Source organism: Ranitomeya variabilis, chromosome 3 (assembly GCF_051348905.1).
Source record: "Ranitomeya variabilis isolate aRanVar5 chromosome 3, aRanVar5.hap1, whole genome shotgun sequence".
NCBI lineage: Eukaryota > Metazoa > Chordata > Amphibia > Anura > Dendrobatidae > Ranitomeya > Ranitomeya variabilis.
In genome coordinates, this window is record NC_135234.1 from 785,190,853 (window position 1) to 785,215,252 (window position 24,400).

At 46.8% G+C, this 24,400-nt stretch overlaps 1 protein-coding gene across 1 annotated transcript in view; it reads left to right on the forward strand.

The window, feature by feature from the left end:
* LOC143817524 (transient receptor potential cation channel subfamily M member 2-like) overlaps positions 1 to 24,400 on the forward strand; it is an 868,795-nt gene that overhangs the window by 221,835 nt on the left and 622,560 nt on the right. The window contains exons 18-24 of the mRNA XM_077299005.1: positions 5,727 to 5,931; positions 11,653 to 11,771; positions 11,890 to 12,025; positions 12,105 to 12,276; positions 12,352 to 12,532; positions 13,429 to 13,610; positions 16,468 to 16,600. Of these exons, the coding sequence (XP_077155120.1) occupies positions 5,727 to 5,931; positions 11,653 to 11,771; positions 11,890 to 12,025; positions 12,105 to 12,276; positions 12,352 to 12,532; positions 13,429 to 13,610; positions 16,468 to 16,600 (1,128 nt within the window). The remainder of the gene's footprint in view (positions 1 to 5,726; positions 5,932 to 11,652; positions 11,772 to 11,889; positions 12,026 to 12,104; positions 12,277 to 12,351; positions 12,533 to 13,428; positions 13,611 to 16,467; positions 16,601 to 24,400) is intronic.

Genomic DNA, 24,400 nt, shown 5'->3' on the forward strand with positions numbered 1-24,400 from the left:
AGTCCACACAATGTTCATGGTCTCAGCCTGTCCCTTCAACGCTCGAGGTCTCCGCCTGTCCCTACAATGCTCGAGGTCTCAGCCTGTCCGTACAATGCTTGAGATTTCTGTCAGTCCACACAATGTTCATGGTCTCAGCCTGTCCCTTCAACGCTCTCGAGGTCTCTGCCTGTCCCTACAATGCTCGAGGTCTCAGCCTGTCTGTACAATGCTTGAGATTTCTGTCAGTCCACACAATGCTCATTGTTTCAGCCTGCCCCTTCAATGCTTGAAGTTTCAGCCTGTCCCTACAATGCTCGAGGTCTCAGTCTACCCCACAAGGCTTGAGGTCTCAGCCTGTGCATACAAAGCTTGAGGTCTCAGCCTCTCCCTACAATGCTCGAGGTCTCAATCTACCCCACAAGGCTTGAAGTCTCAGCCTATCCATACACAGCTCGAGGTCACAGCCTGTCCCTAGAATGCCCGAGGTCTCCGCCTGTCCATAAAATGCCCAAGGTCTTCGCTGTTCATAAAATGCTCGTGGTCTTCACCAGTCCATAAAATGCTCGAGGTCTAAGGCGTTCACTATAGTGCTCACGGTCTCAACCTGTCCATAAAATTCTCAATGTTTCAGCCTGTCCATAGAATGCTCGAGGTCTCAGCCTGTCCGTACAATGCTTCAGGTCTCAGGCTATCCACACAATACTCGAGGTATCAGCTTGTCCATAGAATGCTTGAGATTTCTGTCAGTCCACACAAGGCTCATAGTCTCAGCCTGCCTCTTCAACGCTCGAGGTCTCAGCCTGTCCCTAGAATGCTCGAGGTCTCAGCCTGTCTGTACAATGCTAGAGATTTCTGTCAGTCCACACAATGCTCATGGTCTCCGCCTGTCCCTTCAATGCTCGAGGTTTCAGCCTGTCTCTACAATGCTCGAGTTCTTAGCCTGTCCATACAATGCTCGAGGTCCCATCCTGTCTCTACAATGCTCTAGGTTTCAGCCTGTACATACAACGCTTGGGTTCTCAGCCTGTCCGTACAATTGTCGAGGTCTCAGGCTATCCCTACAATGCTCGAGGTCTTAACCATTCAATATAATGCTCACGGTCTCAACCTGTCCATAAAATTCTCGATGTTTCAGCCTGTCCATAGAATTCTCGAGGTCTCAGCCTGTCCATACAATGCTTCAGGTCTCAGGCTATCCACACAATACTCGAGGTCTCAACCTGTCCATATAATGCTTGAGGTTTCAGGCTATCCATACAATACTGAAGGTCTCAGTCTGTCCGTACAATGCTTGAGATTTCTGTTAGTCCACACAAGGCTCATGGTCTCAGCCTATCCCTACAATGCTCGAGGTCTCAGCCTGTCTGTACAGTGCTAGAGAGTTCTGTCAGTCCACACAATGCTCATGGTCTCAGCCTGTCCCTTCAACGCTCGAGGTTTCAGCCTGTCTCTACAATGCTCGAGTTCTCAGCCTGTCCATAGAATGCTTGAGGTCCCATCCTGTCTCTACAATGCTCTAGGTTTCAGCCTGTACATACAATGCTCGAGGACTCAGCCTATCTCTACAATGCTCAAGGTCTTATCCTGTCCATTCAATACTTGAGGTCTCAGCCTGTCTCTACAATACTCGAGGTCTCAGCCTGTCCATAGAATACTCGAGGTCTCAGCCTGTCCCTTCAATGCTCGTGGTCTCGGCCTGTCCCTACAATGCTCGAGGTCTCAGCCTGTTTCTACAATGCTCGAGGTCTCAGCCTGTCCCTACTGTGCTCAAGGTTTCTGCCTATCCCTACAATGCTCGAGGTCTCAGCCTTTCCATACAATACTCGAGGTCTCAGCCTGTCCCTACAATGCTCAAGGTCTCAACCTGTCTGTATAATGCCTGAGATCTCTGTCAGTCCATACAATGTTCAAGGCCTCAGTCTATCTACAAGGCTTGAGGTCTCTGCCTGTCCATAACACGCTCGGGATTTTCACCTGTCCATAAAATGCTCAAAGTCTCAGTCTGTCCAACCAATGTTCAAGATCTCAGCCAGTCCATACAATTCTCGAGGTCTCAGCCTGTCCCTACAATGTTCGAGGTCTCAGCGTGTACCAATAATGCTCGAGATCTCAGCCTGTCCATGCAATGCTCTAGGTCTCAGCCTGTCCCTACAATGCTTGATTTCTCAGCCTGCCCTACAATGCTCGAGGTCTCGGCCTGTTTCTACAATGCTCGAGGTCTCAGCCTGTCCCTACAATGCTCGAGGTCTCAGCCTGTCCATGCAATGCTCTAGGTCTCAGCCTGTCCCTACAATGCTTGATTTCTCAGCCTGTCCCTACAATGTTCGAGGTCTCGGCCTGTTTCTACAATGCTCGAGGTCTCAGCCTGTCCCTACAATGCTCGAGGTCTCAGCCTGTCCCTACAATGTTCGAGGTCTCAGCATGTACCAATAATGCTCGAGATCTCAGCCTGTCCATGCAATGCTCTAGGTCTCAGCCTGTCCCTACAATGCTTGATTTCTCAGCCTGTCCATACAATTCTCGAGGTCTCAGCCTGTCCCTACAATGTTCGAGGTCTCAGCGTGTACCAATAATGCTCGAGATCTCAGCCTGTCCATGCAATGCTCTAGGTCTCAGCCTGTCCCTACAATGCTTGATTTCTCAGCCTGTCCCTACAATGCTCGAGGTCTCGGCCTGTTTCTACAATGCTCGAGGTCTCAGCCTGTCCCTACAATGCTTGAGGTCTCAGCCTGTCCCTACAATGGTCGAGGTCTCAGCCTGTCCATTCAATGCTCGAGGTCTTAGTCTGTCCCTACAATGCTCGAGGTCTCAGCCTGTTTCTACAATGCTTGAGGTCTCAGCCAGTCCCTACAATGCTCAAGTTCTCAGCCTGTCCCTACAATGTTCGAGCTCTCAGCCTGTCCCTACAGTGCTCGACGTCTCAGCCTGTTCCTACAATGCTCGAGGACTCAGCCTGTTCCTACAATGCCCGAGGACTCAGCCTGTCCCTACAATGCTCGAGGTCTCAGCCTGTCCCTACTGTGCTTGAGATCTCAGCCTATCCTTACAACGCTCGAGGTCTCAGCCTGTCCCTACAGTGCTCGACGTCTCAGCCTGTCCCTACAATGCTCGAGGTCTCAGCCAGTCCCTACAATGCTGAAGTTCTCAGCCTGTCCCTACAATGTTCGAGCTCTCAGCCTGTCCCTACAATGCTTGAGGTCTCAGCGTGTACCTATAATGCTCGAGTTCTCAGCCTGTCCCTGCAATGCTCTAGGTCTCAGCCTATCCCTACAATGCTCGAGGTCTCAGCCTGTCCATACAATGTTCAAGGTCTCAGTCTACCTACAAGGCTTGAGGTCTCCGGCTGTACATAACACGCTCGAGGTCTTCACCTGTCCATAAAATGCTCGAGGTCTCAGTCTGTCCAACCAATGTTCAAGATCTCAGCCAGTCCATACAATACTCGAGGTCTCAGCCTGTCCCTACAATGTTCGAGGTCTCAGCCTGTCCCTACAATGCTTGAGATCTCAGCATGTACCTATAATGCTCAATTTCTCAGCCTGTCCCTACAATGCTCGAGGACTCAGCCTATCCCTACAATGTTCGAGGTCTCAGCCTGTCCCTAGAATGCTCAATGTCTCAGACAGTCCCTACAATGCTCAAGTTCTCAGCCTGTCCCTACAATGTTCGAGCTCTCAGCCTGTCCCTACAATGCTCGAGGACTCAGCCTATCCCTACAATGTTCGAGGTCTCAGCCTGTCCCTACAATGCTAAATTTCTCAGCCTGTCCCTTCAATGCTCAAGGTCTCAACCTGTCTGTATAATGCCTGAGATCTCTGTCAGTCCATACAATGTTCAAGGTCTCAGTCTACCTACAAGGCTTGAGGTCTCCCCCTGTACATAACACACTCGGGGTCTTCACCTGTCCATAAAATGCTCGAGGTCTCAGTCTGTCCAACCAATGTTCAAGATCTCAGCCAGTCCATACAATACTCGAGGTCTCAGCCTGTCCCTACAATGTTCGAGGTCTCAGCCTGTCCCTACAATGCTTGAGATCTCAGCATGTACCTATAATGCTCAATTTCTCAGCCTGTCCCTACAATGCTCGAGGACTCAGCCTATCCCTACAATGTTCGAGGTCTCAGCCTGTCCCTAGAATGCTCAATGTCTCAGACAGTCCCTACAATGCTCAAGTTCTCAGCCTGTCCCTACAATGTTCAAGCTCTCAGCCTGTCCCTACAATGCTCGAGGACTCAGCCTATCCCTACAATGTTCGAGATCTCAGCCTGTCCCTACAATGCTCAATTTCTCAGCCTGTCCCTACAATGCTCGATGTCTCAGACAGTCCCTACAATGCTCAAGTTCTCAACCTGTCCCTACAAAGTTCAAGCTCTCAGCCTGTCCCTACAATGATTGAGGTCTCAGCGTTTACCTATAATGCTTGAGATCTCAGCCTGTCCCTGCAATGCTCTAGGTCTCAGCCTGTCCCTACAATGCTCGAGGTCTCAGCCTGTCATGACAATGCTCGAGGTCTCAATCAGTCCCTACAATGGTTGAGGTCTCAGCCTGTCCGTACAATGCTCGAGGTCTTAGCCTGTTTCTACAGTGCTCGAGGTCTCAGCCTTTCCGTACAGTACTCGAGGTCTCAGCCTGTCCCTACTGTGCTTGAGGTCTCAGCCTATCCCTACAATGCTTGAGGTCTCAACCTTTCCGTACAATACTCGAGGTCTCAGCCTGTCCCTACAATGCTCTAGGTCTCCCCCTGTCCCTTCAATGCTTGAGGTCTCAACCTGTCTGTACAATGCCTGAGATCTCTGTCAGTCCATTCAATGTTCAAGGTCTCAGTCTACATCACAAGGCTTGAGGTCTCCGCCTGTTCATTAAATGCTCGGGGTCTTCGCCTGTCCATAAAATGCTCAGTGTCTTCACCTGTCCATAAAATGCTCGAGGTCTCAGTCTGTCCAACCAATGTTCAAGATCTCAGCCTGTCCAAACAATACTCAAGGTTTCAGTCTGTCACTACAATGCTCGAGGTTTCAGCTTGTCCATACAATGCTTGAGGTCTCAGCCTGACTGTACAATGCTTTAGGTCTATGCCTATCCATACAATGCTCGAGGTCTCAGCCTGTCCATAACATTCTCGATGTTTCAGCCTGTCCATAAAATTCTCGATGTTTCAGCCTGTCCGTACAATGCTCGAGGTCTCAGCCTGTCAGTATAATGCTCGAGGTCTCAGCCCGTACCTACAATGCTCGAGGTCTCAGCCTGTCCCTACAATGCTCAAGGTCTCATTCTGTCCCTACAATGATCGAAGTCTCAGCCTGTCTCTACAATGCATGAGGTCTCAGCCTGACCGTACAATGCTTTAGGTCTATGCCTATCCATACAATGCTCGAGATCTCAGCCTGTCCATAACATTCTCGATGTTTCAGCCTGTCCATAAAATTCTCAATGTTTCAGCCTGTCCGTACAATGCTCGAGGTCTCAGCCTGTCAGTATAATGCTCGAGGTCTCAGCCCGTCCCTACAATGCTCGAGGTCTCAGCCTGTCCCTACAATGCTCAAGGTCTCATTCTGTCCCTACAATGATCGAAGTCTCAGCCTGTCTCTACAATGCACGAGGTCTCAGCCTTTCCGTACAATACTCGAGGTCTCAGCTTGTCTATACAAAGCTCGAGATCTCAGCCCGGCCATATAATATCCCTGGTTTCAGTCCAGACGGAAGTTGTACTTATCGAAATATTTTTATTCTGATATCTCCTGCAGGCCTAAACCATACAGCTGTCTCTGGAAACTCATGTCTTTCTATAACGCTCCAGTCGTTAAGTTCTACTACAATGTGGTGTCGTACATCGGCTTCCTTTGGCTATTTGCTTATGTCTTGATGATCGATTTCCAGACAACACCATCTTGGACGGAGTACTTACTGTATGCCTGGGTGTTTACTATCTTGTGTGAGGAGTTGCGGCAGGTACAGTGCACAAGTGTGCTATTATGAAATATTAGAGAATATTGCCACAGATATGGTCATGGCACCTGAGTGTTAAATGTGGAGAAGCTGAATGCCACACGCAGGTTTTCATCCTTCCTATTGATACATAAGGAGGAGACCATGCTCTTCCCAAATATGCTGCTGATGCCTTCGCTCTGCATTCATTTGCTCAGGTCTTGTCCTTCTACATATGGCCACCCTGAAATTCGGCCTGAGTAGTATGTTTGATCCATGTTTGGTTCTTCATCTTTTCTATCTCTTTATGGACTTTTCGTCTGTCCCACCTCTTTAAAGACTGTGGTTCCTCTGTCCAATCTCTTTACATACTGCTTTTCTTCTCTGTTCCATCTCTTTACGGACTGTGGTTCATTTTCTGTCCCATCTCTTTATGGACTATGATTCTCCTCCTGTCCCGTGTGGATGATCTGGTCCCTCTAGTTATAGGCTATGGTTTTCCTTCTGTTCCTTCTCTTTATGTACTGTAGTTCTTATGCCTCCTCTCTTTATAGACTATGTTTTTTGCTTCTGTCCCATCTCTTTATGGGCTGCGGTTATTTTTCTGTCTCCTCTTGTAATGGAGAATGGTTCTTCTTTTGTTCTGTCTGTTCATGAACTGAGATTTTCTTCTATCCCATTTTTTATAGACTATGGTTCTTCTTCTGCCCATCTATTTATGGCCTGTGGTTCTGCTGTTCCATCACTTAATGGACTGTGGTTTTTCTGTCTCATCTCTTAATTGGCTATGGTTCTTTCTGCCCTGTCTCTTTATTGACTGTAGTTCTTTTGTCCCATCTCTTTATGGACTGTGGTTCTTATGGCCTATCCTTTAATGGACTGTGTTTTTTCTTCTGTCCCATCTCCTTATGAATTGCTTTTGTCCTGTCACTTATGGACTGTGGTTCTTCTGTCTCATGAGTATGGACTGATTTTTCTGTCCTTTCTTGTTATGGACTGTTGTTATTCTTCTGTCCTGTCTCTTTATGAACTGTGGTTCTACTTCTGTCCCATCTTTTGATGAACTATGGTCTTTTTCTGTCCTTTTTATTGACTATGGTTCTTCCTCTGTCAAATCTCTTTATAAACTATGATTCTCCTTCTGACCCATCTGTCATGAACCGGGGGTGTTTGGTTGCCCCATTTCATTCTGCAGGGATTTATTTATATCCCACTTCCCAGTTCCGGTTTGGAACTTGCAGCTCTCTGGCGCCCCTCTTACCCTAAGATCAGTCAGAGAACTGGACCTTAGGGACAAATAGTCACCAGAAAAGCTGCCTGCTCATGTACTGGCTATTGGGCACCCTGCCATGATGGTGATATAATTATTCTCAGCCGAAGCTGAGCAATACACTTACAAACCCCATTCTGTTACTGCCAGCGTTACCAAACAAGCTCCGTACGATCTGCTGCCACCAGCTCCTATTCCTATGACTAATAGCGGGTCAGGAGCCAACCCAATCAGTAGCATAATTTACTTCAGAGGACGCTGGAGGTACGCTTTACAGCAAGGAGGACGAGACTAGTAAATATTATAGCTTTTACTCCAAAGAGATTAGGCAGTGTTTACAAAAGTATATAAAAAGATATTACCAAAATGAGACAATTATATATGTACAAGATCGATCACAAAATAAAAGGGATTAAAGATGAAAATAAACTTACATTTGTCTTATATCATGGCTGACCATGCGGCATGGGGGAGGGGGACATCAAAAGGCATCACAGAGTCTCTCCTGGCTGGCTCCCTGGGCAAAACCTAGTGCAAAATGAGCTCCAACTATCTTGTCCCCCCTGGTCGTGACATCACTGAGTGGGCTGCGCCATGGCCTCCCTTCCCTTTCCAAAGAGACTCAGAACTTTATTAAGACTCATATCTGTCATAGCATACGCTGGGAACCTCGTAGAGTGGCGACGAAAGTATTACATGTCTTCTCACGAGGTTAGCTTCCATTTAAGTCTACACATGGGGTAGCTGTGTGACCCGGTTAAGTAGTAATCCATTTCTGCTTTTCTGGTGGGCGCTGAGCTTAGAAAACGCACTGGTGTGTAGCCCTTTTGTTGCACATCCCAGATATGTAACTTTCACACCTATGTCACTAACCCTCAAACACAACAGAACACCCACGGCTGGAAAAAAAGAACTGGTTTTCTGCTGCCCAGAGGGGGGGGGGATGAGTGGTTTAGAATTACACAGGCAGAGTGAGAAGGAGAAAAGCTGCTTATTTCTCAGGCGAAGGGGGGCTGTCATCACCCACAGGCTGAGTGAGAGGCCATGCAGCTGTGTGTCTGCAGAGCTCTTTGTGTTTAGAACAGCAACCCTAATGGATGTAGCAGAGCTCAGTGTGCGATCGAACATTAAGACATTACGTCATATTTCCTGACACCATCTCTTCATGAACGGTAGTTTATCTTCTGTCCCATATCTTTATGGTCTTGTTTTTTCTTCTGTTCCATCTCTTCATGAGTAGTCTTTCTTTGTCAGTCCTGTCTCTTTATGGATTATAGTTTTTTCTGTCCAATTTCATTATGGACTATAGTTCTTCTTCTGTCCCGTCTATTTCTGGACTGTTGTTCTTCTGTTCCATCTCTTAACGGACGGTGGTTCTTCTGCCACATCTCTTAATGGTCTATGGTTCTCGTTCTACATGGTATTTTTATGGACTGTGGTCCTTTTTTCCATCTCTTTGCAAACTCTGGTTCTTCTGTCCCATCTTTTTTGAAACTGTGGTTCTCCTGTCTCATCTCTTCTTAGACTTTGCTCTTCTTCTGTTCTGTCTCTTTATAGACTACGGTTCGTCTTCTGTCCCAACTATTTATAGACTGTGGTTCTTATGTCCTATCCTTTATTAGACTATGCTTTTTCTTCTGTCCCATCTGTTAATGGACTTCTTATGTCCTGTCTGTTTATGGATAGTGGTTCTCTTTCTGTTCTATCTCTTATGGACTGTGGTTCTTCTGTCCCATATTTTATGGACAATGATTTTTCTGTCCTGTTATGTCTTGTTATGGACTGTGGTTTTTCTTCTGTCCTGTGTTTTTATGGATTATGATTATTATTTCGTCCCGTCTTTTTATGGATTATGATTATTCTTCTGTCCTTTCTTTATGGACTATGGTTATTCATCTGTCAAATCTCTTTGTAAACTATGGTTCTCCTTCTGGCCAATCTCTTTATGGACTGTGGTTTATCTTCTATCCCATATCTTTATGGGGTTCTTACTTCTTTTTCTATCCTGTCTCTTTAAGTACTTTCTTCTGTTCTGTCTAGTGTTGAGCATTTCGATACCGCAAGTATCGGGTATCGGCCGATACTTGCGGGTATCGGAATTCCGATACCGAGATCCGATACTTTTGTGATATCGGGAATCGGTATCGGGATTAATACCAATGTGTAAAATAAATAATTAAAATAAAAAATATTGATATACTCACCTCTCCGACGCAGCCTGCAGCTTACTGAGGGAACCGGCAGCCTTCTTTGCTTAAAATGCGCGCGTTTCCTGCCTTCCGTGACGTCACGGCTTGTGATTGGTCGCGTGCCGCCCATGTGACCGCGACGCGACCAATCACAACAAGCCGTGACGTAATTTCAGGTCCTGAATGCCTAATTCTAGGCATTCAGGACCTGAAATTACGTCACGGCTTGTTGTGATTGGTCGCGTCACGGTCACATGGGCGGCACGCAACCAATCACAAGCCGTGACGTAATTTTCAAATCCTGAATGCCTAGAATTAGGCATTCAGGACCTGAAATTACGTCACGGCTTGTTGTGATTGGTCGCGTCGCGGTCACATGGGCGGCACGCGACCAATCACAAGCCGTGACATCACGGAAGGCAGGAAACGCGCGCATTTTAAGCAAACAACGCTGCCGGTTCCCTCGGTAAGCTGCAGGCTGCGTCGGAGAGGTGAGTATATCAATATTTTTTATTTTAATTCTTTATTTTACACATTAATATGGATCCCAGGGCATGAAGGAGAGTTTCCTCTCCTTCAGACCCTGGGAACCATCAGGGATACCGTCCGATATTTGAGTCCCATTGACTTGTATTGGTATCGGGTATCGGTATCGGATTAGATCTGATACTTTGCCGGTATCGGCCGATACTTTCCGATACCGATACTTTCAAGTATCGGACGGTATCGCTCAACACTCTCTTGTCTCTTTATGTACTTTCTTCTGTCCTGTCTCTTTATGTGCTGTAATTCTCTTTCTGTACTATCACTTTATGGACTCTTTTATGGTTCTTTTGTCCTGTCTCTTTATGGACTATGGTTTTTTGTCCTGTCTCTTTATGGCCTGTGGTACTTCTGTCCCATCTCTTTATGGCCTGTGGTTCTTCTGTCCCATCTCTTTATGGACTGTGTGGTTCTTCTGTCCCAAGTCTTTATGGACTGGTTATTTTGTCCTGTCTCTTTATGGACTGTGGTTCCTCTGTCCCATGTCTTTATCGACTATGGTTCTTCTGTCCTGTCTTCTATAGTCTATGGTTCTTCGGTCTTATCTTTTTATGGACTGTGGTTCTTCTGTCCCATCTCTTTATGGACTGTGTGGTTTTTCTGTCCCATGTCTTTATGGACTGTGGTTTTTCTGTCCCATGTCTTTATGGACTATGGTTCTTCTGTCCTGTCTCTTTAAGCACTGTGATTCTCTTTATGAATCTTCTTTCTTCGTCTGTCCTGTCTCTTTATGGGCTATAGTTTCTTCTGTCTCAACTATTTATAGACTGTGGTTCTTACGTCCTATCCTTTAATCGACTATTGTTTTTCTTCTGTCCCATCTCCTTATGGACTTCTTTTGTCCCATGTCTTTATGGACTGTGGTTTTTCTGTCCCATCTCTTTATGGACTGTGGTTCTTCTGTCCCATCTCTTTATGGACTATGGTTCTTTTGTCCTGTCTTTTATGGACTGTGGCTCTTCTGTCCCATCTCTTTTTGTACTGTGGTTCTTTTGTCCCATCTGTTTATGGACTGGGGTTCTTCTGTCCCATCTCTTTATGGACTGTTGTTCTTTTGTACTGTCTCTTTATGGACTGTGGTTCCTCTGTCCAATCTCTTTATGGACTATGGTTCTTTTGTCCCATCTGTTTATGGACTGTGGTTCTTCTGTCCCATCTCTTTATGGACTGTGGCTCTTCTCTCCCATCTCTTTATGGACTGTTGTCCTTTTGTTCCATCTCTTTATGGTCTGTGGTTCTTCTGTTCATCTCTTTATGGACCGTTGTTTTTCTGTTCCATCTCTTTATGGACTGTGGTCTTTCTGTCCCATCTCTTTATGGACTATGGTTCTTTTGTCCCATCTCTTTATGGACTATGGTTCTTTTGTCCCATCTCTTTATGGACTTTGTTTATTTTGTCTTGTCTTTATGGACTGTGGTTCCTCTGTCCCATTTCTTTTTGTACTGTGGTTCTTTTGTCCCATCTGTTTATGGACTGTGGTTTTTCTGTCACATCTCTTTATGGACTTTGTTTTTTTTGTCTTGTCTTTTATGGACTGTGGCTCTTCTGTCCCATCTCTTTATGGACTGTTGTCCTTCTGTTCCATCTCTTTATGGACTGTGGTTCTTCTGTTCCATCTCTTTATGTACTGTGGTTCTTCTGTCCTATTTTTGAATGGATCTTGTTTTTTCTCATCTCACAAGCTTCATGTTTCTGCCCCTCTTGAGTTTCACCAGCTTAGTTGGATTTTCCCTGTTTTACAGCTATTTTATGATCCAGACCAGCGTGGATTTATGTTAAAATCTGTCCAATATATCACTGAGTTCTGGAACCAGGTGGACACAATCTCCCTGGGACTATTCATTGTGGGGTTGATCTGCAGGTGAGGTGCACAGTGCAAATTCACACAGAGTGGTTTCAGGGTAATGAAACACTAAACCCTGTGACCTCATGATAGTGGAGAACACACATAACCACATGAGACTCCATTATTCTTCTAGATTGGTCAGCACAAGCACTGTCTACTTGGGTCGTGTGTTCCTGTCTCTGGACTTCACCATATTCTGCATTCGCTTCATGCATATATTCACAGTCAGCAAAGTTCTAGGGCCAAAAATCACTATCCTCCGCCGAATGGTGAGTTATCTGCCGAGGTCACTGTTTATTACATTGGTGGACTATGTGCCGCATTTAATCACTCGTATTTATCTGACAGGTAAAAGACATTTTCTTCTTCCTCTTCCTTTTGGCCATTTGGATCGTAGCCTATGGAGTAGCCAAGCAGGCGATCCTGACCACCAATGAGGAAAGGTTGTACTGGATCTTTCGTAATGTCATCTACGATCCTTATCTCACCCTATTTGGACAGATTCCATCTGAAGTGGACAGTAAGTGATGGGTCTGATGGACACGATGAGACATCTGCAGTGCAGATGCAATGACCTCTGTAACTTTATTTTCAGGTTTGAATTTTGATCCAACAAAATGTTCGCAAAATGGCAGTGTCCCCAGCCTGCCCAAATGTGTCTACAATGATGGAAATGGCAATGCTCTGTTCCCGGAGTGGCTGACCATCACACTCATGTGCCTGTATCTGCTGCTGGCAAACATTCTTCTACTCAACCTTCTCATTGCCATGTTCAGGTAGGTGCACCAAAGCCTGGTGTGGGCATCTCCAGAAGAAAAGGAAGACAGTTCAGGCAGAGATGCAGCTCGACTTTAGTTAGTTTACTGCCCTCTCTTACTATCTAAGTGCTCTCATTAGTATCTCACCTGGCACGCAGCAATTGGTGACACATGGACTGAGGTCACCTGGCACCCAGCAATTGGTGACCACCTAGATAACACCCGGCTATAGGCTGAGGTCACCTGGCACCCAGCAATTGGTGACCACCTAGATAACACCCGGCTATGTGCTGACGTCATCTGGCACCCAGCAATTGGTGACCACCTAGATAACACCCAGCTATGTGCTGAGGTCACCTGACACCCAGCAATTGGTGACCACCTAGTTAAAACCCGGCTATTGGCTGAGGTCTACTGGCACCCAGAAATTGGTGACCACCTAGATAACACCCAGCTATGTGCTGAGGTCACCTGGCACCCAGCAGTTGGTGACCACCTAGATAACACCCCGGCTATGGGCTGAGGTCAACTGGCACCCAGAAATTGGTGACCACCTAGATAACACCCAGCTATGGGCTGAGGTCACCTGGCACCCAGAAATTGGTGACAACCTAGATCACACCCGGCTATGGGCTGAGGTCGCCTAGCAGGAAGCATCGGAGACATCTCCAGGTAACAGAGTGCTATGAGATGACGTCTGATTAGAGCCTGGGCCTACTCCATGCTTCTGGAGAACCTTCATACATGCCTCATGTTCTCCTTGTCTCAGCCTCTGTCCAGCCTGTCTGATAAAGTAATACATGGCATACATCTGTCCATCAGCAGTGGATGTTGCTGGGTGTAGTAGTCCTTTCTTCCCCGCGGCATCAGGATTGGTCTCAGGGTGCCGTCTCACTGGCTTTTTTCTGCTGCAGTTACACTTTTGCAGACATTGAGAGTCACACGGATCAGGTCTGGAAGTTCCAGCGCTTTGGCTTAATAAAAGAATACAATGAGCGACCAGCAGCTCCTCCGCCGCTCATCCTCCTCACTCACGTCTACATGTTCCTGAAGTACGTCATCTGCCGACGGCCAACCCGCAGCCACAAAGTGCTCAGTGAGTGCCGCATAAATGTGTGCCGCCATATCTACCATGTGTGTCATCTCTGCACCAGCAGAATAGTGAGTGCAGCTCTGGGGTATAACACAGGATGTAACTCAGGATCAGTAATGTATGTACACAGTGACTGCACCAGCAGAATAGTGAGTGCAGCTCTGGGGTATAACACAGGATGTAACTCAGGATCAGTAATGTATGTACACAGTGACTGCACCAGCAGAATAGTGAGTGCAGCTCTGGGGTATAATACAGGAGGTAACTCAGGATCAGTAATGTAATGTATATACATAGTGACAGCACCAGCAGAATAGTGAGTGCAGCTCTGGGGTATAATACAGGATGTAACTCAGGATCAGTAATGTAATGTATGTACACAGTGACTGCACCAGCAGAATAGTGAGTGCAGCTCTGGGGTATAATACAGGAGGTAACTCAGGATCAGTAATGTAATGTATGTACACAGTGACTGCACCAGCAGAATAGTGAGTGCAGCTCTGGGGTATAATACAGGATGTAACTCAGGATCAGTAATGTAATGTATGTACACAGTGACTGCACCAGCAGAATAGTGAGTGCAGCTCTGGATCATAATACAGGATGTAATTCAAGATCAGTAATGTAATTTCTGTACACAGTGACTGCACCAGCAGAACAGTGAGTGCAGCTATGGGGTATAATACAGGAGGTAACTCAGGATCAGTAATGTAATGTATGTACACAGTGACTGCACCAGCAGAATAGTGAGCACAGCTCTGGGGTATAATAAAGGATGTAACTCAGAATCAGTAATGTAATGTATGTACACAGTGACTGCACCAGCAGAATAGTGAGTGCAGCTCTGGATCATAATACAGGATGTAATTCAAGATCAGTAATGTAATTTATGTACACAGTGACTGCTGTTGTGAATTCCGTTCTTGGGCTCCATCCTGTGGTTATGAATGGTATTTTTGGGAGTTCTGCTCTTGGGCTCCCTCTGGTGGTTTCGAGTGGAACTTAGCAGCTGCATTCACTAATCGGTTCCCTGGTCTTGTTATTTAACTGGGCTCTAGTCGTTAGTCTATGCCAGCTGTCAATGTTTTTCCTGTGGACTCAGTCCTTTCCTGGAAGTTCTCTGTTGGCCAGTTCATTTCAGCTTAAGATAAGTTCTGCTAGTTTTTGGGTGTTTCCCTGCTTATGACCTTCTGTTCAAGTTTATGTTATGTCTCTTTTGTCCAGCTTGCCATTATGAATTATTCCGGCTAGTAGGAAGCTCTGGGGTAGCAGATTTGCCCCTCCACACCGTGAGTCGGTGTGGAGGTTATTTTTTGTAAGCTCTGCGTGGACATTTAGTTTTTATACTGACCGCACAGTAGCCTTTTCTATCACTGTCTATCTAGGTAGTAATGGCCTCCTTTGCTAAAATCTAGTTTCATTTCTGAGTTTGTCATTTCCCTCTCCACTCACCGTCAATACTTGTGGGGGGCTATCTTTCCTTTGGGGGTTTCTCTGAGGTGAGATAGTTTTCCGTTTCCATCTTCAGGGGTAGTTAGTTCTTAGGCTGTGAAGAGGCGTCTAGGCAGAGATAGGAACGCTCCACGGCTATTTCTAGTGTTGGTGTTAGGTGTAGGGATTGCGGTCAGTAAAGCTACCACCTCCTCAGAGCTTGTACATTATTCGTTTTACCCACCAGGTCATTTCAGTGCTGCTCCGTAATCACCAGGTCATCATAGTGATTACTATCGGTGGAGCTGCCACCTCCTCTGAGCTTGTCCATGCTTGGTTTTACCCACCAGGTCATCTCAGTACTGCTCCGTAACCACCATGTCATAACAGACTGCACCAGCAGAATAGTGAGTGCAGCTCTGGGGTATAATACAGGATGTAACTTAGGATCAGTAATGTAATGTATGTACACAGTGACTGCACCAGCAGAATAATGAGTGCAGCTCTGGGGTATAATACAGGATGTAACTCAGGATCAGTAATGTAATGTATGTACACAGCGACTGCACCAGCAGAAAAGTGAGTGCAGCTCTGGAGTATAATACAGGATGTAACTCAGGATCAGTAATGTAATGTATGTACACAGCGACTGCACCAGCAGAATAGTGAGTGCAGCTTTGGAGTATAATACAGGAGGTAACTCAGGATCAATAATGTAATGTATGTACACAGTGACTGCACCAGCAGAATAGTGAGTGCAGCTCTGGGGTATACTGCATGTAGAAAAGCCACGGAGACACCATTACGAGTTTCTCAACGCAAGCAATGAATAGCCAGGTCTTTCACCGGGAAGGAACAACCACGGGAAGGGCAGCATCCAAGAAAGGGATGGGGGCAGTGTTCTGGATCACTGCGTTGAGAAACACGTGATGGTGTTGAATGTTTTGATCTCCCTGAGGTCATTCACCCTTATGTTTATAGCCTTTTCACTAGGCACTGCTCCTAATAGCCAGTTTCCTACTCCACACTGATGAGGGGCAAATACCCCGAAACAGCTGTCTGTGGATGGATACCATGTTTTGGCATAGGTGGTTTTCCTTTATTGGATGCTGCCCTTCCCGTGGTTGTTCCTTCCCGGTGAAAGGTCTGGCTATTCATTGCTTGCATTGAGAAACACGTGATGGTGTCTCCGCGGCTTTTCTACATGCATTTGCATATTTCCCTTTAGGGATGGGGGCAGTGTTCTGGATCACTGCGTAGAGAAACACGTGATGGTGTCTCCGCGGTGTTGGATGTTTTCATCTCCCCGAGGTCATTCATCCTTATGTTTATGCTCTGGGGTATAAGACAGCATTTGTACTTATGTACATTTTGCAAGTAATGTCCAGACCTCGCTGTATCAATGACTGTAATCCATGGATTCTTCCAGGGCGTCTGTTGGAGGAAGGTCAGGAGTCATCTTTGCTTTCCTGGGAATCCTACATGAAGGACAATTATCAGCAGATGCAGCAACAACTGGACGGACAAAGCCAAGAGTATCTGGTGAAGGAAACGGCAGAGGGGTGAGATGTCCGCGCCGACAATACCATGATGGGAAGGGACACGTGGCACAGATCACACCTGTCACGATCCATTTTTGGATTTGGGGCAGCTCTGGTTCCACTCAGTTTAAAATTCATTCCCCCCCCTCCGCAATCTGATGTTGCTACAGTGATGCTGGGTCAGCTGATGCAGGTGGTGACCACTCCCACCATCCTTTAAAAGGTCACCTGATGCATCAGCTTGGTGACACAGTTTCTTTCTAGAGACCAGCCTAGTAGAAGCTGCTCTCTGGTGTCAGCCACGTCTGGTGATTGGAGTCCAGTTGCTGTTGTAATCTGTGGTGTGGAGCTTAGCAGCAGTGTTCATAATCATAAGCTAAGTGTGGTGTTTTTTTTACCTTGTCCCTTTGGTGGTTGTCACTTCCCCCTGTGTATATTATCTGTAGAGGTGAGACTAGTGCTCCTTGCCTGCCAGTGCAGTAGCCAGGGCAGTAATAGGTGACTACTAGGGACGAGTTATTCTGATGGCGGCGGGGGGAAGGACCCGCATAGGGCATTAGGGGAATGCAGGGACAGGCTCAGGTTTGAGCTCGGGTGGTGACCATCCCCCATTCCCTATGGGTAGGGCCATCCTCTCACCTTTTTGATCCAGTTGTTTGTGAGTTGTGCCTTCCGTTGACCGACCACTCGTTGGGTCGAGTCACACTGTGATAGTGACCGCGTGACATATCACCAACCGTCACATTAATTCCGGTAAGCCATGTCTCAAATGCAAGCCTTTGCCCAACTGATCCAGACCCTCACTGATGAGCTTAAGGAGCTGCGGGGTCAGGTGACGCATCAGCTTCAGAAGTTGATAGGGATCTGGGCCTCGGCTCAGTTGCAGGCTCAATCGGAACCCAAAACCTGTCCCTGACTGTTTCTCTGGAGGGAGAGATAAGTTTGTAGTGTTTAAAGAAGCCTGCAAGGTGTATTTCAGGCTTCGCCCTCCTTTTTCAGGGAGTGAGGAGCAGCATGTGGGGATTATAGTCTCCCTTCTCAAGGGTGGACCCCAATCCTGGGCCTTCTCCCTGCCAACCAGTTCACCATCTTTACGTTCGGTGGACGAGTTTTTCGCGGCATTGGCGCTGGTGTATGGGGATCCTGATGGCGTCTCCCTGGCTGAGTCTCGACTCTGTAAAATCAAGCAGTGGAGCTGGCCGGCTGAGGAGTACTGCTCAGAGTTTAGGAGGTGGGCCACTGACGTGCAGTGGAATGACCCTGTACTTAGGAGCCATTTTTGTCAGGGCCTGTCACCTAGGCTACAAGATACTCTGGTGCAGTATGCTTCTCCCAGGTCGTTGGAAGCTGCCATGTGGTGAATATGTACCATCTACCCAAAAAGAGGCTCAGCCTCCTCTGCCAAGACACAGTTTGTGTTGCTTTTCCCCACTCTGCCACCAATGCTAGAGCCTAGGACCTAGGATTGCGGACCCCGCTGCACTACCAATGGAAACCTAATTACCTGCTAGTCTTCTGGGCGGGTGTGCACATACGGCACCACCATTGTGTATTTGGAATTATACTCCAGCCCTGCGGGCTCAACACCACATGGTAACCCCTCTTTTTGGGTAGATGGTACATATTCACCATCTGGGATATCCTCCATTCGGATTACTGGCCATATACTCTTACATAGGGCTATGCTTTGGGCCAGCCTCCCCTTTGATTACCCTTGAGCGACATAACAAACATATACGAACCACTACACAGGCACTTTTGTGATCAAGGCCACTGGGTGGCCGAAACGTTAAAAGTCTGCCTAATTAGAATACCTCACTGAGACTGTCGCTTCGTTTTCACTACCCTTTTTTTAATAAAAGTTTTCATCTAAGCAACTCCTTTTGAATTGGATGAGTGCAGTGATCTTCCTAATTCAAGTGCTTAGGGGACCACTGGTTCCTTTCACTTGCACTGTAAAGAAACTGTTTTAAGTGTTGAGTGCTAGCTTTCTGTTTTTCTGCATTACTGTGATTGGCTGGCCGTGTGACATCATCAGGGGTTATAAAAGGACAGGCGCCACCTGGCTCAGCACACTAATGCCATTGCACACCTCTGTGACACATGGTATTGGAGGGAGAGAGTGTTTGTCCAGGCCTGTGTGTGCACAGTATGACGAATCGGAGGCCTGTAGTGTAGATACTGGTGCTGAAGCTGTGCTATCATACTAACAGCACCTCTAAGGGGTAATCGTCTGCCATGTACAATCTGTAATTAGCTTACGGAGGGAGAGGGAGTAGCAGGAGCAGGGAGAGTGGCAGAATCCAGTCTATAGACAGGGATTAGGGCTGTGCAGTCTGTAGAGAGGGATTAGCGCTGTAGTGTAGATACTGGTGCTGAAGCTGAGCTATTATACTAACAGCACCTCTAAGGGGTAATCGTCTGTCACGTACAATCTGTAATTAGCTTAGGGAGGGAGAGGGAGTAGCAGGAGCAGGGAGAGTGGCAGAATCCAGTCTATAGACAGGGATTAGGGCTGTGCAGTCTGTAGAGAGGGATTAGCAGTGTAGTGTAGATATTGGTGCTGAAGCTGAGCTATTATACTAATAGCCCTACTAAGCGCTAATTGTATCACATACAATCTGCATTTAGCCTAGGGACAGGAGCAGGAGCAGTGAGAGTGACAGAATACAGCCTCTAGGCAGGGCTCAGTGCTTCACAGTCCATAGTTAAATATATAGCAGCTTCACAAAACCTCACCTTTTTTTAAAAAAAATTGTGGAGTGCAAAAATAAATAATTTTTAAAAAAATAGCTTGGGGTCCCCCATTTTTTGACAAGCTAAAGCAGACTGCTGGGCCGGTATTGTGAGGCTGGTAAGGGGTCATGGATATTGCCTAAAAATAGCAACCTGCAGCCGAACCAGAAAAAGCGTATGTATTAGATACGTCAATTCTGGCGCTTTCCCCGGCTCTTACCACTTGTCCTGTGGCGGTGGCAAGTTGGGTTCATATTTGTGTGTCACCTCTGTATTGTCCAGTGACATGAAACACACGGGTTAGTAATGGAGAAGCATGTATAAGACACCTATCCATTACTAATCCTATAGTTATATGGTAAATAAACACACACCCGGAATAAAAACTTTTAATTGAAAGAATGACACAGACTCCTTTAAGTAATTGAAATTAAACCATACTCACGTCATCTCATCATTTCAGATGTGTCCGATGGTCTGTAGTGGATCCCGGTCGCTGATACTGGTCACTGCCTCCTCGCGGTGAGCGGCGGTCAGGACAGGACCTGGCGTGACGTAGAGGATCACGTGGGACCGCTCGGTGTCCACTGGATTTTCACTTTGGATACTCTCATCCCTAAAGGACTAAACAGCGAGACTGAACTATTCAGTTTTCTCTAAAATCAGCTGATCATGATCATCCCTATAAAAGGACCCTTAATGCATCTAGGACCATCCCTGATGAAAGAAAGAGTTATTTCCAAAACGCGTAGGATTTTATTGGTCCTTTTTGCTATCTGTACTGTTGACAATTTAGCAAACACCGAGCGGTCCCACATGATCCTCTACGTCACACCAGGTCCTATCCTGACCACCGCTCACCGCGAGGAGGCAGTGACCAGTATCGGTGACCGGGATCCACTACAGACCACAAGACACATCCACCACCTGCATCATTGAGAAGGAAGCAGCACCATTGTTGTCACAGGACCTCCACGTAAGGTAACAGCGGTGCGCACAGAGCAGATTTCCGACCCGGCTAGTATGTCTCAATCGCGCCGCATCACCTTCTTAGTAGAAGTTTTGCCGTCGGCCGGGGCAGCTTCTATGTGTTCAACTACAGCAACCACATGCATGTTTCAGAATTAACCGCATGAGGATTTTCATCAAGGACCTCGAGGGTCCAGCATTATAAAGCAGTGGGAACTTTCATACTAAGACTATTAATAACCTGTGAACTATTTTGAATAAGACTTTCATAGCACTGCTGAGTCTACCTCATTGTTCTATTGTCTTTGACATACAGAAGTATTCTTTTATTGCAGGTCTTATAACAATTTTTCTAGGTGGCCATTAACCCGTTGTTGGCTGCTTGTTTCTCCAGCGATCAGTCCAATGGTAGAGTGAAATATACGGTACCTTTTATTTATCCATTAAAAATCCAATATTGCATACATTCAATCCCTTATGGATGACATGTTTCGACACCACATGTGTCTTCCTCCAGGGACCGTCACCGGATCTCAGTATAAAAATGCAAGACAAGCTATACATTGGATATCATGACTAAGGGTGCTTGGTCACCAGAAACGCGTTGATATCGCATTTTATTCTCTGTAATTGCTGATGTTTTTATCCTCCACTGAACATATTTTCCAAGTGAATAAAAAAAAGCTTTTTTTCACTGTCTCGTTGAGCTGGATTCCTCCTCATTTCCTTGATTCTTCCACGCCCTGACACAGCGGTTCCGTGCTCCGAGCCTCCATGTATGTCGACCATGGTGAGCTGGACTTTGTTTGAATTAAATTTCTGTTGCCAAGCGAGTTTCCCTAACCCAGTCAGGTATCGCTATTTTTACGCCCGGGAGACCGAGGTACCCAGCACCAGATCAATGAGGTCCGTCTCTTGAGGGGGATGTCACTAGTGGCTTGACCCGGTGCTGTGGCCTCAGGCGATGCACAATGTAAGGGATATCATGAAGGAACAGACACTTACTTGATCAGCAGCAGGTCCTCTCAGCTGTGATGACCCCGACCCTGGATCGATGGCTATTGTCCAAATGAAAGACTGAGGCGCTGAAACGTTTAACCAGTTTACTTCCACAAAAAGGGATTTGCAACCAATACTGTCACTGAAGTCTGTTTAAGAACTCTGAATTACATTGACCCCGTCAGGATTTCCACCTCTTATTATGCGCAGTTTCTGTATGGCCCTGCTGCTGTATGTGAACTGGCTGCCGACCCAATCTGTCTCTTCTGTGCTCTGGTTCGACGGACAACCCGAGTCCTTTTTGTCGGCTTACCCCCTCTGGGAGTACCGCTGAACTCTGTGTCTGTTGTTGCGTCTTACCCTGGTGAAGCTGATATCACCTCACTTCCTTCCGGTTGCTGTATTATATATAATGAATATAGCCACGGATCTGGTATCCGTCTCTGCGCCTATTCTGGGTAGAGGTTATTGCAGCGCCCCAGAGTCCTGGTCGTTGCAGTACTGAAGCTCTGCCGCTAAGGGGAGCTATGGTACGTCTGATGACACTGAAGGAGATCATCTGACCAGGTATCACATACACCAATACATTTCACAGTCGGGCCTCCAGGGGGAGCTAAGGGTGCTATTTATTAGGCCACTCCTCACCGTGTGGGTAAACTGGGAGTCAGGCAGGAAGTTAGTTCAGAAAGCTGACTGGGTTGGAACCAGGCAACACCTTGTGGCAGAGGGTGTTGTGGGGGAAGATTCGGTAGGGTCCCTGTCAGGTTTGGGACCCTGACAGAGGCCTGGCAATGAGAGAGAACGTCACGGGACCGTACCTGCTCAGCATAGCGGCGGTGCCCTAAGAGAGGATCAGAAGCGAGATATATTGTGCTGAGTGAGAAACGAGATCAAAGCAAGAAGGAGAATACCAGTAGGAGTCGTGCTGTAAGACCGAGGCAACATCCTACTGAGGCGCACAGCCGGCAGCCGAAACGCCGAGGAAGTATTTATATATCTAGCTCCAAGCAATACTTCAAACCAACGGCAGGACAGTCAGTCACAGGCGGGCTGTCTCACCTAAATCACCTAAGAAGACATAGGGGGCAACCTGTGGAGAGGGGCGACTCTAGGGTCCCGGAAGAGCTCCGAGCCTACCCATCATACGGGTGCGTCCCAACCATAACACCGGGAAGGACGGATTAGCAGAACATCATCTAATCGAGTTGTGAGGGAACACGAGAAACAGACACAACAGTTGTGGGGACTTTCCATAAGCACAGCAGGGGAGGACCACGACACATAGCGCTAGCAGGAAGGCACAGATTTCCACCTGCAAAGAGAACTCTGGAGGTGCCATTGGACCGGCCGGACTTGCGCAGCCTGGTTAACCGTATTCCGGACTGAGGACCCAGAGATCTTCAGTAAAGAGGTAAAGAGACTGCAACCTGGTGTCCTCGTTATTTACTGCACCGCACCACAACAACACCGTCACCATTCACCACCCTTGCACCGGGCGTCCCCCTAGCAGGCAGGGCCACGGACCGTGTCCAGCCACCGTGAAAACCCCCCAGAACAGAGACTCAGAGGCCCGGTATCGGTTGCCCCTCGGCCCTGCGGCGGTGGGGGCGCTCCATTATTGCTACCCGGTTCTCACAATGTCCTTTTTCTCTATTCCTCTTATCCTACTATGGGTATTACGGGCCTATAATCCGTCATAGGGCTGTTAGGAGTTCAGTTATACGACCTCTCACTTTCAGCTCCTCAACCCAACTGCCAGTCCTTTTCTCAGACCAGAATAGATCAAGGGGAGTCTCTGGAGCTCCCCCTTCTGGCCGGAGATGGTAGTGCAGTCTTGCTATTTTAGTATTTGTATTTACTTGGTGTCAATAACTATTTTTGTGGCAAATACCCCTAGGGGCGCCACATTTCCCCTTAGTTAAGAACAGTACTCCGGGACTGTGGGACGATAACATTTTGAAATAACAATTGATATGTACAGAGTCTTAAAAATGAAAAGTTACAAAAACCACTTAAAGAAACAAAAAAAAATGGAATTCTGTAAAAAGTCACTTCAAATAGCGTCCATTAATACAGTTCTATCCTTGAAGGTACTAGGAAGCAAAGTTCACAAAGCAGTCTTTCCGGAGCTTTGATTTAGTGTTTCTGGGCTGATAAAAAGTTCAAGAATATGCAAAAAGTTCATACAGGTAAGTCTCTGTAGGTACTGGGCTTAAACGTTACAGAACGATAACAATGACTATAGTCTTATAGTTGGTAATCCGCATACCTGGCCGGTAATTGACCCTGGGTACTACGCTGGGATCTACGTAATAGCGGTGTCTATTTATGTGGTGTACTACTGTCTACTGTGGACATAGTATCTGCCCTCTCTGCTAAAGATAATTCCACCACTATGGGGTTGGCAAGTCCACCGTGAATGGGATCACTCTGATCAGGAATCTGTTCTCCCTGACCTGGAACCTCTTGTAGTACGGGGTCAGCCTCTTCCTGTCTTGGGACTTCTGATATTGGATTCGGTGTTGGATAAAAGGCCACCATGGGAACCACTACTGCACCATGGTATGTTAGTAGGGTTTTGGGAAAGTCTCCTATACAGGTGTGATACATTTCCTCCTCTTTTTTCTTTACTGGTTGAACCTGTATAGGTTGAATAACTTCTGATTCTGGCTGGACAACTTCTGGCTCTTTCAACGTTTCCGGACATGATTTAAGATTGTCTCTTGACACTAGTACAGATGTTAAACCTCCGTTTTTGCTAATGAGACACATTTTAGGATTATCCATTCTTGTTGGTAAAACTGTGTAGGGTACGGCTTCCCATTGATTATCCAGTTTATTGGTTCGATGATTCCTCTTGAGTACTTGGTCACCCGGTCTTAATGGAGTTGCTAGAGCATTCTGGTTGAAAGTTCGCTCTTGTCTTTCTCTGGTTTGCTGGAGGCTTCTTTCCACACTCTCTTGCACTTGGCGATACTGCTTTTGCCGTACGACATCCCAATTGGAGTCTTGAACTTCTGCGTCTGGTTTCAGAATTCCCATTTCTAGATCGATTGGCAATTGGCCGGGTCTTGCACGCATAAGATAAGCTGGGGTGCAGTTGGTAGAGCTCACCTG